Below are 13,821 nucleotides of genomic sequence, written 5' to 3' on the forward strand. Positions count from 1 at the left end.
GGTGAAGTACATGAAAGAGCGCTATCACAAAAGGCAGTCAAGAATGGGCAAGAATTTAACAAAAACCAAATATAAATGAAAAACATGACAGGCTGTCAAACACCCTTGTGCATACCCTTCGTGATTACAAAACCTTAGCCTTTCTCTTCCTACTAATTCTATGTGGTGCATCCCCTATGGCTGCAGCAGAGCTAGTGGCAGGTTGCTCATGTTCATGCCCTGACTGTTGAGATGCATTCGGCCTACGCCTTCTGGGTTTTGGAGCCCGTGAGGGCCCCGCCAAAAACTGCTCCACCTGCACCTGTGCAGGGGTAGACTCGGCCACCTGGAGAGGAGGCAGCATTGCGGATACTGGTTGAGAGGGGGGCAACGGGTGAGATGTGGGAACGCTTTGAGTGGCGTCCCCAATTCCATGTCCCCTTTCGCCATCATCCCTCCCCTGGGCCAGGGCCACATCACTCCTACCACCCTGCCGGTAAACAGTTTGGAGGACATGTATGATGCCTTGGAAGCCTTGTTGTAAAGTTTCTTTCTGCCTGTTTAAGGCGGCAAAATGTTGTTCACCGTGAGTCCGCCGTTGTCAGGTCCTGAATGGATTCATTTGTGAACCGTGCTTGAAGTTCAATGGAGGCTAGCCTTCTCTCCATCGCAGACATTCCCGCACTTACCTGCGCCACTATGTCAAAGATTCCCTTACGTACCTGTGCCACCATTCTACTCACGCAGAGGGCGGACTCTCCCATCCTCTTCGCTATTGTGGAGAGTGTGTTTGGCACCTGATCTAGAAACTCACAAATGTGCTGCTGCTCCTCAATCATTCTCCTTTTAAAGGATGGCCCCCGGGGTTCAGCATCTGTGTCCAGCTGAGCAGAGCCTGGAGAGGAGTGCACCCACCAACACGGACTCTCCACAACTGCCCCTGCCACCAGTGTCTGCTCGTTCTCACTTGTGTGTGGTGACTCACCAGGGGCCAACCCAACTAACTGACTACTAGGACCCACCGAGGTCTGAGTATCTGCGCTGGTGGATGGCTCGCTAAGATGTGACAATGTGCTCTCAGAGACCGGGAGCTCCTCTGAGGAATCGCCCTCTCTCGTCACTGCAGTCGTTGAAGGGCCTGGAAGAGAACAGAAGGCAATATTAAGCATCACCACAGATGTGTAATGTTGCGATGAGCATACTGAGGTGTTCAACATGCCAATCATTCTTAACATCAATTCATGTTGTGTGTGATGAATATTAAAGATGTGTCACCAGACGTTTCTGGGGTGCCAGTCTCGGCCTCCCCGATGGACAGGCACTCGAGGATGCAGCTGATTTCCAGCGCCTCCTCGTCTGCCTCTGTGAGGACCACAATTTGTTGTGGCCCCCCTCCAGTCCACGCCCTCTCATGTGCATTTTGCGCTCTCTTCTCCTACAAGGGGAGAAGGTACAGACGTGTGAGTGAGTGAGGGTGAAGTGGTCAACCGATGAATGCATTGTTTTGGGAGAGGCTGACCATGAAAGACATGGATCAGAGGGTGAGTATCAGACAGATACATCACATTGGATCAGGATTGGGGTGAGTGGTAGTGGTGGGTTCACAAATGGGGAGGTGAGGAAGTGCTCAGAAAATGAAGGTAAGTTGAGGATGAGCGTTAAGTGGGTGTGAGGAGTGATGTGATGGAGTAGGTTTGGCAGTGCAGAATGATGTGAGGGGGGGGATTGTGGGGGTGGGTGATGTGCAACACAGAATGCAGGAGAATCGGTAAGTGTTCTCACTTTTGCTGACCTAGTTAGGTCATTGAAGTGCTTCATGCACTGGACCCAACTGCGGGATATGTTGCTCCTGCTGGTTACCTCCTCTGCCACCTCGAGCCAGACCTTCTTGATGGCAGAGGCAGGGCACTTCCTCCTGTTGGCTGGGTAAAATTGCTCCCTCCTCCTTCTCACCCCAGCCAGTAGCAGCTGAAGTGAGGCGTCGCTGAATCTTGGAGCTGTCTTGTCCCTCTGCTGCTCCATTCTGTCTCCTTGCTCCTTTCTCCAGCAAAAGCCATTGGTGCAATGGCCCTTTAAATCCAGACGCTCCAGCTGACAGCAGGTCATGCAGGTCCGCAGTCCACCCACTGCGCAGCTTTCGGATGGCAAACCCTGAAACAACGTTAAGGGGCACCAATTAAGTCGCGATTTCGTGGGTAATGGTAAGATTTTATTATCTGGGTTTGCCACGTGCCCATTGACCCCCCCCCCCCCCCAACCCCCGCTGCCATCCCTCCGGCATTTTAAAATTGTGCCCATAATCTCTTAACCCCTCAATAAAGTACTAGCTGAAAAACGGGAAAGAAAATCTTTTCCATTGACTTCAATAGAAAAGAAAATCAAGCGAGGTGTAAAATTGGCTGCCGCGTCGCTATCACCTGTTTTTTGCCCGGTGATAAAAGTTAAAATTACCCCCAAAAAGTCTCAAATCTAGAAATTACTATTAATGATGTTATCATACAAATACTTTATGCGCTGATATCGAGTTCCAAAATGGAGTTGTAAACCAATTCAAAATAATGGGTTAAATTCCTCCGTTAAAGTAGTGAAAAGATAAATTTGATACAAGTGTGTTAACGTTCGTAAGGTGACTGCTCACAGTAATTTTCAAGCTAAGGAAATAAGCTGTGAGAGCTTGAGTGGTTTGCAGTCATCCAAACCTGGAGATTGTATCACAGCTCTAAATGTACTTACAAAATTTTTTTGTGTGTCTTATTTTCCTTTAGGAGCTTTCACATTGAAGGTTTATCACTGTAGTTTTCATTTCTGTCACCCACTCTATCTGTGGCCACTAACTTTTGTTGTTTAGCTGTCCATAATTGTGACAGCAAGAGGGTGTTCTACAACGTTGTCAGGATATCAGTCCAGTATTATAATAGTATCACCTGACAGGAAGAGAGATCGTCACTGAGAAAAAATACACTGCTTTATAGGGGTTCTGTTGTGTAGGACCATTTTTATTTCAATGTTCTTCCCTAAGCCCCCCCCACCAAAGAAAAATCCCTAAATCTGCATAAACTGTGAAGCAAACAATCTGGTCAAACCACAGTTCAGAAATCAACACTCTACAGTATTTTAATTATCTTACATGTGTTGCAAAAAGTGCTTAGAAATATAGAGGAAATTTAGAACTTAAAGGGTTCCTATAATTCCATTAAAAATAGAAGATACAATTATAATAATCATGAACCTATGATCATCCTTATTTACCTCTGGCAAAGGTGTGTTACACATGAATGATTCTACACTATGTCACTTAGTGGATTAAATATAAAAGGACTTAATTATAGCACTCATAGGCATTAGCTGAGTGCCATGTGTCAGCTGCTGGTAACTGCATTCATTTCTTACTCTGAGTCTGTTGTTTCCTGTCTAGTATCTGCATGAAAATGGAATTGTTCATCGTGATCTCAAACCTGAAAATCTTCTCTATGCTTCTCCTGCTCCAGATGCACTGTTAAAAATAGGTGAGTTGTGTAAATAGCTTTCACACTCTGCATTTGTAGGAGATGCTTAATAGACAGATTATGTCAAAAAATTGGCTAGCTGCTTTTCCTTCTTGCAAATAGCTTATTATTAAGATATTATTTTAGCTGCAGAAAAGCACTATGGCACAATATGGTGGCCAATTTAAAGGTGTTAAAAGTACCCTCCACATTCTGTTCAAAAATGTGAAACATGCATCGCACTTAATCATTTGATAAATGTTGCACTGGTCTAAGAGTGGAAGCTATTTTAATTTTAAAAAGCAGGAATTAGCAAAGCATGTCACAATCACATCATGAATAATTCACAAACCTCTACTTTTGTATTTACATGAACCGGAAGTGATGCTGCACTTGTATTTCAATTCTGTCTGAAGTGCAGCATTTAATCCAGTAATTACAAAGCAGAACAAAGCTTCCAATGCAAACATCGATAAAATCAACTAAATAAATGATGTTTCAGCAGCCCAGAGTGTAAATCCAATCTCCATTGCCATACAATAATAAGAAACAAGTTCACAATTTCCCAGTAAATTTCAACCTTATGATTTATATTATTAAAATGTATGTTTTTGTCAATATGAGAATGTTAAATTATTGTGCGGTGTTGATAAATTACTTCACGGAAAAAGACACAAAAAACCTCCCAGAAATACGAGAGAACCAAAGGTCTGGCGAGAATGAGGAACTGAAAGAAATTAGTATTAGTAAAAAAAATAGTGCGAGAGAAATTAATGGGACTGAAAGTCAATAAATCCCAAGGATCTGATGATCCACATCCCAGGGTTTTGAAAGAGGTGGCTTCAGAGATAGTGGATGCATTGGTTGTCATCTTCCAAAATTCTACAGATTCCGGAACAGTTCCTGTAGATTGGAGGGTAGCAAATGTGACCCCACTATTTAAGAAAGAAGGGAGAGAGAAAACAGGGAACTACAGACCTGTTAGCCTGACATCAGTAGTAAGGAAAATGCTAGAATCTATTATAAAAAAGATGTGATAACAGGACACTTAGAAAATAATATTAGGATTTGGCAGGGTCAACATGGATTTATGAAAGGGAAATCATGTTTGACAAACCTATTGGAGTTTTTTTTTTATTCATTCATGGGATGTGGGCGTCGCTGGCGAGGCCAGCATTTATTGCCCATCCCTAATTGCCCTTGAGAAGGTGGTGGTGAGCCGCCTTCTTGAACTGCTGCAGTCCGTGTGGTGAAGGTTCTCCCACAGTGCTATTAGGAAGGGAGTTCAAGGATTTTGACCCAGTGACGATGAAGGAATGGCGATATATTTCCAAGTCGGGATGGTGTGTGACTTGGAGGGGAACATGCAGGTGCTGTTGTCCCCATATGCCTGCTGCCCTTGTCCTTCTAGGTGGTAGAGGTCACGGGTTTGGGAGGTGCTGTCGAAGAAGCCTTGGCGAGTTGCTGCAGTGCATCCTGTGGATGGTACACACTGCAGCCACAGTGCGCCGGTGGTGAAGGGAGTGAATGTTTAGGGTGGTGGATGGGGTGCCAATCAAGCTGGCTGCTTTGCCCTGGATGGTGTCAAGCTTCTTGAGTGTTGTTGGAGCTACACTCATCCAGGCAAGTGGAGAGTATTCCATCACACTCCTGACTTGTGCCTTGTAGATGGTGGAAAGGCTTTGGGGACTCAGGAGGTGAGTCACTCGCCGCAGAATAGCCAGCCTCTGACCTGCTCTTGTAGCCACAGTATTTATATGGCTGGTCCAGTTAAGTTTCTGGCCAATAGTGACCCCCAGGATGTTGATGGTGGGGGATTCGGCGATGGTAATGCCGTTGAATGTCAAGGAGAGGTGGTTAGACTCTCTCTTGTTGGAGATGGTCATTGCCTGGCACTTGTCTGGTGCGAATGTTACTTGCCACTTATCAGCCCAAGCCTGGATGTTGTCCAGGTCTTGCTGCATGCGGGCTCGGACTGCATCATTATCTGAGGGGTTGCGAATGGAACTGAACACTGTGCAATCATCAGCGAACATCCCCATTTCTGACCTTATGATGGAGGGAAGGTCATTGATGAAGCAGCTGAAGATGGTTGGGCCTAGGACACTGCCCTGAGGAACTCCTGCAGCAATGTCTTGGGGCTGAGATGATTGGCCTCCAACAACCACTACCATCTTCCTTTGTGCTAGGTATGACTCCAGCCACTGGAGAGTTTTCCCCCTGATTCCCATCGACTTCAGTTTTACAAGGGCTCCTCGGTGCCACAGTCGGTCAAATGCTACCTTGATGTCAAGGGCAGTCACTTTCACTTCACCTCTGGAATTCAGCTCTTTTGTCCATTTTTGGACCAAGGCTGTAATGAGGTCTGGAGCCGAATGGTCCTGGCGGAACCCAAAGTGAGCATCGGTGAGCAGGTTATTGGTGAGTAAGTGCCGCTTGATAGCACTGTTGACGACACCTTCCATCACTTTGCTGATGATTGAGAGTAGACTGATGGGGCGGTAATTGGCCGGATTGGATTTGTCCTGTTTTTTGTGGACAGGACATACCTGGGAATTTTCCATATTGTCAGGTAGATGCCAGTGTTGTAGCTGTACTGGAACAGCTTGGCTAGAGGCGCGGCTAGTTCTGGAGCGCAAGTCTTCAGCCAGGATGTTGTCGGGGCCCATAGCCTTTGCTGTATCCAGTGCACTCAGCCGTTTCTTGATACCACGTGGAGTGAATCGAATTGGCTGAAGACTGGCTTCTGTGATGGTGGGGATATCGGGAGGAGGCCGAGATGGATCATCCGCTCGGCACTTCTGGCTGAAGGTGGTTGCAAATGCTTCAGCCTTGTCTTTTGCACTCACGTGCTGGACTCTGCCATCATTGAGGATGGGGATGTTTACAGAGCCTCCTCCGCCTGTTAGTTGTTTAATTGTCCACCACCATTCACGACTGGATGTGGCAGGACTGCAGAGCTTTGATCTGATCGGTTGGTTGTGGAATCGCTGCCTATAGCATGTTGCTTCCGCTGTTTAGCATGCATGTAGTCCTGAGTTGTAGCTTCACCAGGTTGGCACCTCATTTTTAGGTACGCCTGGTGCTGCTCTTGGCATGCTCTTCTACACTCCTCATTGAACCAGGGTTGATCCCCTGGCTTGTTGGTAATGGTAGAGTGAGGAATATGCCGGGCCATGAGGTTACAGATTGTGCTGGAATACAATTCTGCTGCTGCTGATGGCCCACAGCACCTCACAGATGCCCAGTTTTGAGCTGCTGGATCTGTTCTGAATCTATCCCATTTAGCACGGTGGTAGTGCCACACAACACGTTGGACGGTGTCCTCAGTACGAAGACGGGACTTCGTCTCCACGTGGACTGTGCGGTGGCCACTCCTATCGATACTGTCATGAACAGATGCATTTGCGACAGGTGGATTGGTGAGGACGAGGTCAAGTTGGCTTTTCCCTCATGTCAGTCTGGCAGTTCCGTCCTTCAGGATTCGGCCAGCTTGGTCAGTAGTGGTGCTACCGAGCCACTCTTGGTGATGGACATTGAAGTCCTCCACCCAGAGTGCATTCTGTGCCCTTGCTACCCTCAGTGCTTCCATCCATAGTGGTGTTCAACATGGAGGAGGACTGATTCATCAGCTGAGGGAGGGCGGAAGGTGGTAAATCAGCAGGAGGTTTCCTTGCCCATGTTTGACCTGATGCCATGAGATTTCATGGGGTCCAAGAGTCAATGTTGAGGACTCCCAGGGCCACTCCCTCCTGACTGACCAGAGGTAGTGGTACAGTGATACCCAGTCTGTCCTGCTGGTGGGACAGGACATTCCCAGGGATGGTGATGGAAGAGTCTGGGATGTTGGCTTAAAGGTATGATTCTGTGAGTACGGCTATGGTCAAGCTGTTGCTTGACTAGTCTGTGGGACAGCTCTCCCAATTTTGGCACAAGTCCCCAAATGTTGGTGAGGAGGACTTTGTCAGGTCAACTGGGCTTGGTTTGCTTTTGTGTGTCCAGTGCCTGGTGGTCCGTCCAGTTTTATTCTTATTATGACTTGTTTTAGCAAGATTTTACAACTGAGTGGCTTGTTAGGCCATTTCAGAGGGCAATTAAGAATCAACCACATTGCTGTGGGTCTAGAGTAATATATAGGTCAGAAGGTTTCCTTCCTTAAAGGACATTAGTGAAACAGATAGGCTTTTATGGCTACCATTATTGATACTAGTTGTTTTAATTTCAGATTTTATTTTAATTAATTGAATTTAAATTTCCCTAGCTGCTAGTGGTGGGATTTGAACTCATGACCCTTGGATTATTAGTCCCAGGACATAACCACTATGCTACCATACCCTTTGAGGGTGTAACTAGTAGAATAGATAAGGGGGAACCAGTGGAAGTGGTGTATTTGGATTTTCAGAAGGCTTTCGATAAGATCCCACACAGGAGGTTGGTGAACAAAGTTAGAGCACATGGAATTGGGGGTAATATACTGGCATGGATTGAGAATTGGTTAACAAACAGAAAACAAAGAGTAGGAATAAACCGGTCTGTTTCAGGTTCGCAGACTGTGATCAGTGGGGTACCGCATGGATTGGTGCTTGGGCCCCAGCTATTCACAATCTATATCAATGATTTGGAGAGGGGACCAAATGCAATATTTCCAAGTTTGCTGTTGACACAAAACTAGGTGGGAATGTGAGTTGTGAGGAGGATGCAAAGAGGCTTCAAGGGGATATAGACAGGCTAAGTGAGTGGGCAAGAACATGGCAGATGGAATATAATGTGGAAAAATGTGAAGTTATCCACTTTGGTAGGAAAAATAGAAATGCAGAGTATTTTTTAAATAGTGAGAGATTGGGAAATGTTGATGTTCAAAAGCACCTGGGTGTCCTTGTACATGAGTCACTGAAAGCTAACATGCAGGTGCAGCAAGCAATTAGGAAGTCAAATGGTATGTTGGCCTTTATTACAAGAGGATTTGAGTACAGGAGTAAAGATGTCTTATTGCAATTATATAGGACCTTGGTGAGACCGCACCTGGAGTATAATGTACAATTTTGGACTCCTTACCTAAGAAAGGATATACTTGCCATAGAAGGAGTGAAACGATGGTTCACCAGACTGATTCCTGGGATGGCAAGATTGTCGTATGAGGAGAGATTGAGTACACTAGGCCTGTATTCTCTAGAGTTTAGAAGAATGAGAGGTGATCTCATTGAAACATACAAAATTCTTACAGGGCTCGACAGGGTAGATACAAGGAGGATGTTTCCCCTGGCTGGGGAGTCTAGAACCAGAGGTTACAGTCTCAGAATAAGGGGTCGGCCATTTAGGACTGAGTTGAGGAGAAATTTCTTCATTCAGAGGGTGGTGAATCTTTGGAATTCTCTACCCCATAGGGCTGTGGTGGCTCAGTCATTGAGTACATTCAAAACAGAGATCGATAGATTTCCAGATATTAAAGGCATCAAGGGATATGGGGATGGTGCAGGAAAATGGCATTGAGGTAGAAGATCAGCCATGATTGAATGGCAGAGCATGCTCAAGGGGCCGGATGGCCTACTTCTGCTTCTATTCCTTATGTTCTTATTTTTAGTTGTGTAACTATTGATTTTGGGTGATGTGTTTAGAATTGATTCCAAAAATAAATCCACATCATAAATTGTTTAACTTGAAGAAATTCAGTAATATACTGGGATTGCTGGTGTTAAGGCAATACCCTATTTGTAGAGCATCAACACCCCTCAGTATATTATAGAAGCACATCAACTAGAATTGATTCTATATTATAACGGTGACATTAGAAATGTTGAGGAAATTAATAGAATCACATTCAATGCCAATACCCAACCCGCAGTCAGCCATTTTCTAGAGCAGTGGTGTCCAAACTGCAGTGCATAGCCCCCATGTGGCCCTTGAGCCTTGCTGCTTGAATCCTCAAAGCCTCGGCAATTCTGTCCTATTTGTATTTATATTCATTATTTTCTGGTTTAATCTGTTTGAATTTTGAGGGCCTAGAGTTCAAATGGGCTATTTTTATTGATGGACAAATCATACATCATGATATCAAGGTTCTCTGTCTCCGGTGCAGGAATCGTTCCCTGTGCCCATTTAGCGCTTCAAAACTGGCCTAAACTAACTTCTAGGCCTGGATGTAGTGTCCTTACTGATTGCCACTGTTGGAACAAAATTTGACCCAAACCTAAATAAAACCACCCGATAAAAATAAAATTGCATATAGTAAAAGAATAATAAGTTACCTGCAATAATTTCATGGGTATGGCTGAATCTTGGGTTCAGATGATAGATAAAAAGCACTCAGCCTTCACTCTTGAACTTAATTCTTTCATCTAAACACCTTGATAACATTATTGATTTGAATCACAGTTCACAATTGCTGTCTGCTTTGGATTTTGCAATTCAAATTGATTTAATGCTTTAATTATTAGAATCCATCCTTTGTTAAATTCAGCAAATGGCCAGTTCATTTCCACCAAATTTGTCTTAAGTACTGAGACTGGAATCTGAGTCAGTGCCTAAAGGCTATTTGTTTATTGGAAGAGCTGCTCTGGGTTAGTTCTCTTGACTCTGTCCCCACAAAACCTGACAAAACTCATTGAACATATGGGGCTCGATTTTCAAATGGCAGCGGGGGTGGGGGGGGTGTCAATGGGTGCATGGGTAACCCGACTAATAAAATTTTATTGTTTCCCATGCAGTCGCGAGTTAATTGGTGACCCATAACGTGGCTTCCGGGTTTGCCGTCCGAAAGCTGCGCAGTGGGTGGACTGCGCACCCGCATGACAGGCTGTCAGCTGGAGTGGCTCTATTTAAAGGGCCATTGCTTCAAAGGCTTTTGCTGCAGCAAACACCAAAAACGCACAATAGAGCAGCACAGTGGCAAGGCTGTTCCAAGATTTAATGATGCCTCGCTGCAGCAGCTACTGGTCAGGGTGAGGAGGAGGAGGGAAATGTTTTACCCCCTGGACGGAAGGAAGTGCCCTGCCTCTGCCACCAAGAAGGCCTGGCTCGAGGTGACAGAGGAGGTCACCAGCAGCAGCAACATCTCCCGCACCTGGGTCCAGTGCAGGAAGCGCTTCAATTACCTAACTAGGTCAGCAAAAGTGAGTACGCTTATTGATTCTCCTGCATTCCATGTTCCACATCACCGCACCACCCCCTCAATTCATTCTGCACTGCCAAGACTACTCCATCACATCACTCCTCACACCCACTTAAGGCTGATCCTCAACTAACCTGCACTTCCTTGGCACTTCCTCACCTCCCCATTAGTCACCCCACCATTACCACTCACCCCAATCCTCATCTAATGTGATGGCTCTGTCTCATACTCACCCTCTGATGCATCTCTTTCATGGTCAGCCTCATCCAAAGCAGTGGCTGGCTACTTTACCATCACTCACTCACTCGCCTGTACTTTCTCCCCTTGCAGGAGAAGAGAGTGCAAAATGCACACAAGAGGGCGAGGACTGGAGGGAGGCCACAACAAATAGTGGTCCTCACAGACGGGGAGCAGGAGGCGCTGGAGATCAGCCGTACCCTCGAGTGCCTGTCCATTGGTGACGCCGAGACTGACACCCCACAAACATCTGGTGAAACGACTTTAACATTCATCACACACAACATGAATTGATGTTAAGAATGCTTGCCATCCTCAACACCTCAGTATGCTCATCGCAACATGACACATCTGTGATGGTGCTTAATATTGCCTTCTGTTCTCTTCCAGGCCCTTCGACGACCATAGTGACGGCAAAGGAGGTTCCTCAGTGGAGCTCCCGGCATCTGAGGGTGCACCGTCACATCATAGCGAGCCATCCACCAGCACAGATACTCACACCTCGGTGGGTCCTAGTAGTCAGTTAGTTGGGTTGGCACCCGGTGAGTCATCACACACAAGTGAGCACGAGCAGACACTGGTGGCAGGGGCATCTGGGGAGAGTCCATGTCGTTGGGCGCACTCCTCTTCAGGCTCTGCTCAGCTGGATGCAGATGCTGAACCCCGGGGGCCATTCTTTAAAAGAAGAATGATCGAAGGACAGCAGCACCTTTGCGAGGTTCCGGAACAGGTGCCACGCACACTGGCCACAATAGCGCAGAGGATAGAGGAGTCCAACTCCTGCGGCGTGACTCACCTCCTGACTCCCCAAAGCCTTTCCACCATCTACAAGGCACATGTCAGGAGTGTGATGGAATACTCTCCATTTGCCTGGATGAGTGCAGCTCCAACAACATTCAAGAAGCTCGACACCATCCAGGACAAAGCAGCCCGCTTGATTGGCACCCCATGCACCACCCTAAACATTCACTCCCTTTACCACCGGCGCACAGTGGCCGCAGTGTGTACCATCCACAGGATGCTTTGCAGCAACTCGCCAAGGCTTCTTCAACAGCACCTCCCAAATCTGCGACTTCTACCACTTAGAAGGACAAGAGTAGCAGGTACATGGGAACAACACCACCTGCACGTTCCCCTCCAAGTCACACACCATCCCGACTTGGAAATATATCGCTGTTCCTTCATCATCGCTGGGTCAAAATCCTGGAACTCCCTTCCTAACAGCACTGTGGGAGAACCTTCACCACACGGACTGCAGCGGTTCAAGAAGGCGGCTCACCACCACCTTCTCAAGGGCGATTAGGGATGGGCAATAAATGCCGGCCTCACTAGCGACGCCCACATCCCATGAACAAATAAAAAAAAACACTTGCTGTCACCCATTGGGTCACTTTACAGTGAGTGTATGTGTAGTTGTAGGACTGTGACAGGGGCGCGGGGGCAGCTGGTGTTGGCACTGCTCTTTCCAGGTGGCCTGAGGACTGGACTCTTCACACTTTCTGATGTTAGGAGATCCGTTCAGGATTGACTCCCTGGCCTCATGAGCAGCCAGGTGAGCCGCTGCTCTAGCCATGGGTTCGTCCTCCTCCTCCTCCTCAATATGGATGGCAGATGTGGATGGGGCCTCCTCAAGAGACATCCCTCTCTGTTGTGCTATGTTGTGCAGGACACAGCACACTACTGTAATGCATCCCACTCTGTCTGGTGCGTAGTGAAGCACTCCCCCAGAACGATCAAGGCACCTAAATTGCATCTTGAACATCCCTATAGCATGCTCAGTTGTAGACCTGTTGGCGATGTGGCTGTTGTTGTATCGACGCTGTTGCTCGGTGATGGGGTTCCTCAGAGGTGTCATGAGCCACGTGTGCAGGGAGTATCCTTTGTCCGTGATGAGCTAGCCCTTAAAGATGTTCGGTGCGTGGAAGAGCCCGGGATGTTGGGTTCCCTCAGAATGAAGGAATCGTGGCAGCTGCCAGGGAATCTGGCGCACACGTGAAGGAATCTTTTGCAGTGGTCACGAACGAGCTGAGCGTTGATGGAATGATACCCCTTTCTGTTGATGAACTGGCTCGTGTGGAGGTGCTCTGATTGCTATCTGGGTGCAATCGATTGCACCCTGCATCGTGGGAAGCCAGCCACAGAGTGGAATCCAACTGCCCTCTCCGTCTGGATGAGGTCGTCCATGGGGAAGTTGATGCATTGCGAGGCCCTGTGAAACAAACCGTCAGTGACCTTTATGCACTTCTGTGCGGACAACTGAGAGACCCCGGCGGCACCCTGGAATGATATGGAGGCAAAGAAGTTGAGGGCATTGGTGACTTTGACAGCAACGGTAATGAGATGCCGCTCAGCCCAGCCGGGAGCAGCTCGGCATGAAGGAGGCTGCAGATGTCTGCGACTACCTGGCGACTCATTCCGAGCCTCCGTATGCTCTGCTCCTCAGAGAGGTCCAGATAGCTGAGCCTTGGTCTGTTGGCCCTGTGACTCTTGTGCAGGTGCCTGTGGCACAGTAATGTGTTGTGGAGCTCCAAATGGCAGAAGTTCACGCTGTGCCTGCTGAGGCTGGTGATGTTGCTCGTCCTCGGATGTAGTGGTGAATGTAGCCATGGCACCCCCCCATCCTGATGGTGTCAGTTTGAGGGGGTCCGAAAAGTTGGTAAATATGTGTCAACCGAAGAATTCTGAGTGGAAACTAAGAATTTTCAGTGTAAACACAAAGATCTCCCAGACAAAAGTTTGTTTGAAAGAACAGAGTGCCCTGCTGCAATAACTCACCTTTTATCCCCATCTGTCAAACAAGCATTTCAATGTCCAACTGGCTGCTGGCTGAAACACGTCTCCCAAAACATGGAGTGTTTCCCACGCACAGGAAACACGCTGAGGCTGAATGAAAATCGGTCCCCTTCCTCAATCACCATGAAATGAACTACTTCAATTACTTAAACTATCTAAATAACTGTGTTAACCAACATTGCCGGCTTTAATTGGTGGTGGCGCTTCCGCATTCGTGAG

General features: G+C 47.2%; 1 protein-coding gene across 1 annotated transcript in view; it reads left to right on the forward strand.

Moving 5' to 3' along the window:
* camk4 (calcium/calmodulin-dependent protein kinase IV) overlaps nucleotides 1-13,821 on the forward strand; it is a 196,647-nt gene that overhangs the window by 158,610 nt on the left and 24,216 nt on the right. The window contains exon 6 of the mRNA XM_067982948.1: nucleotides 3,395-3,485. Within this exon, the coding sequence (XP_067839049.1) occupies nucleotides 3,395-3,485 (91 nt within the window). The remainder of the gene's footprint in view (nucleotides 1-3,394; nucleotides 3,486-13,821) is intronic.

Source organism: Heptranchias perlo, chromosome 4, assembly GCF_035084215.1.
Source record: "Heptranchias perlo isolate sHepPer1 chromosome 4, sHepPer1.hap1, whole genome shotgun sequence".
In the NCBI taxonomy this organism is placed as follows: Eukaryota; Metazoa; Chordata; class Chondrichthyes; order Hexanchiformes; family Hexanchidae; genus Heptranchias; species Heptranchias perlo.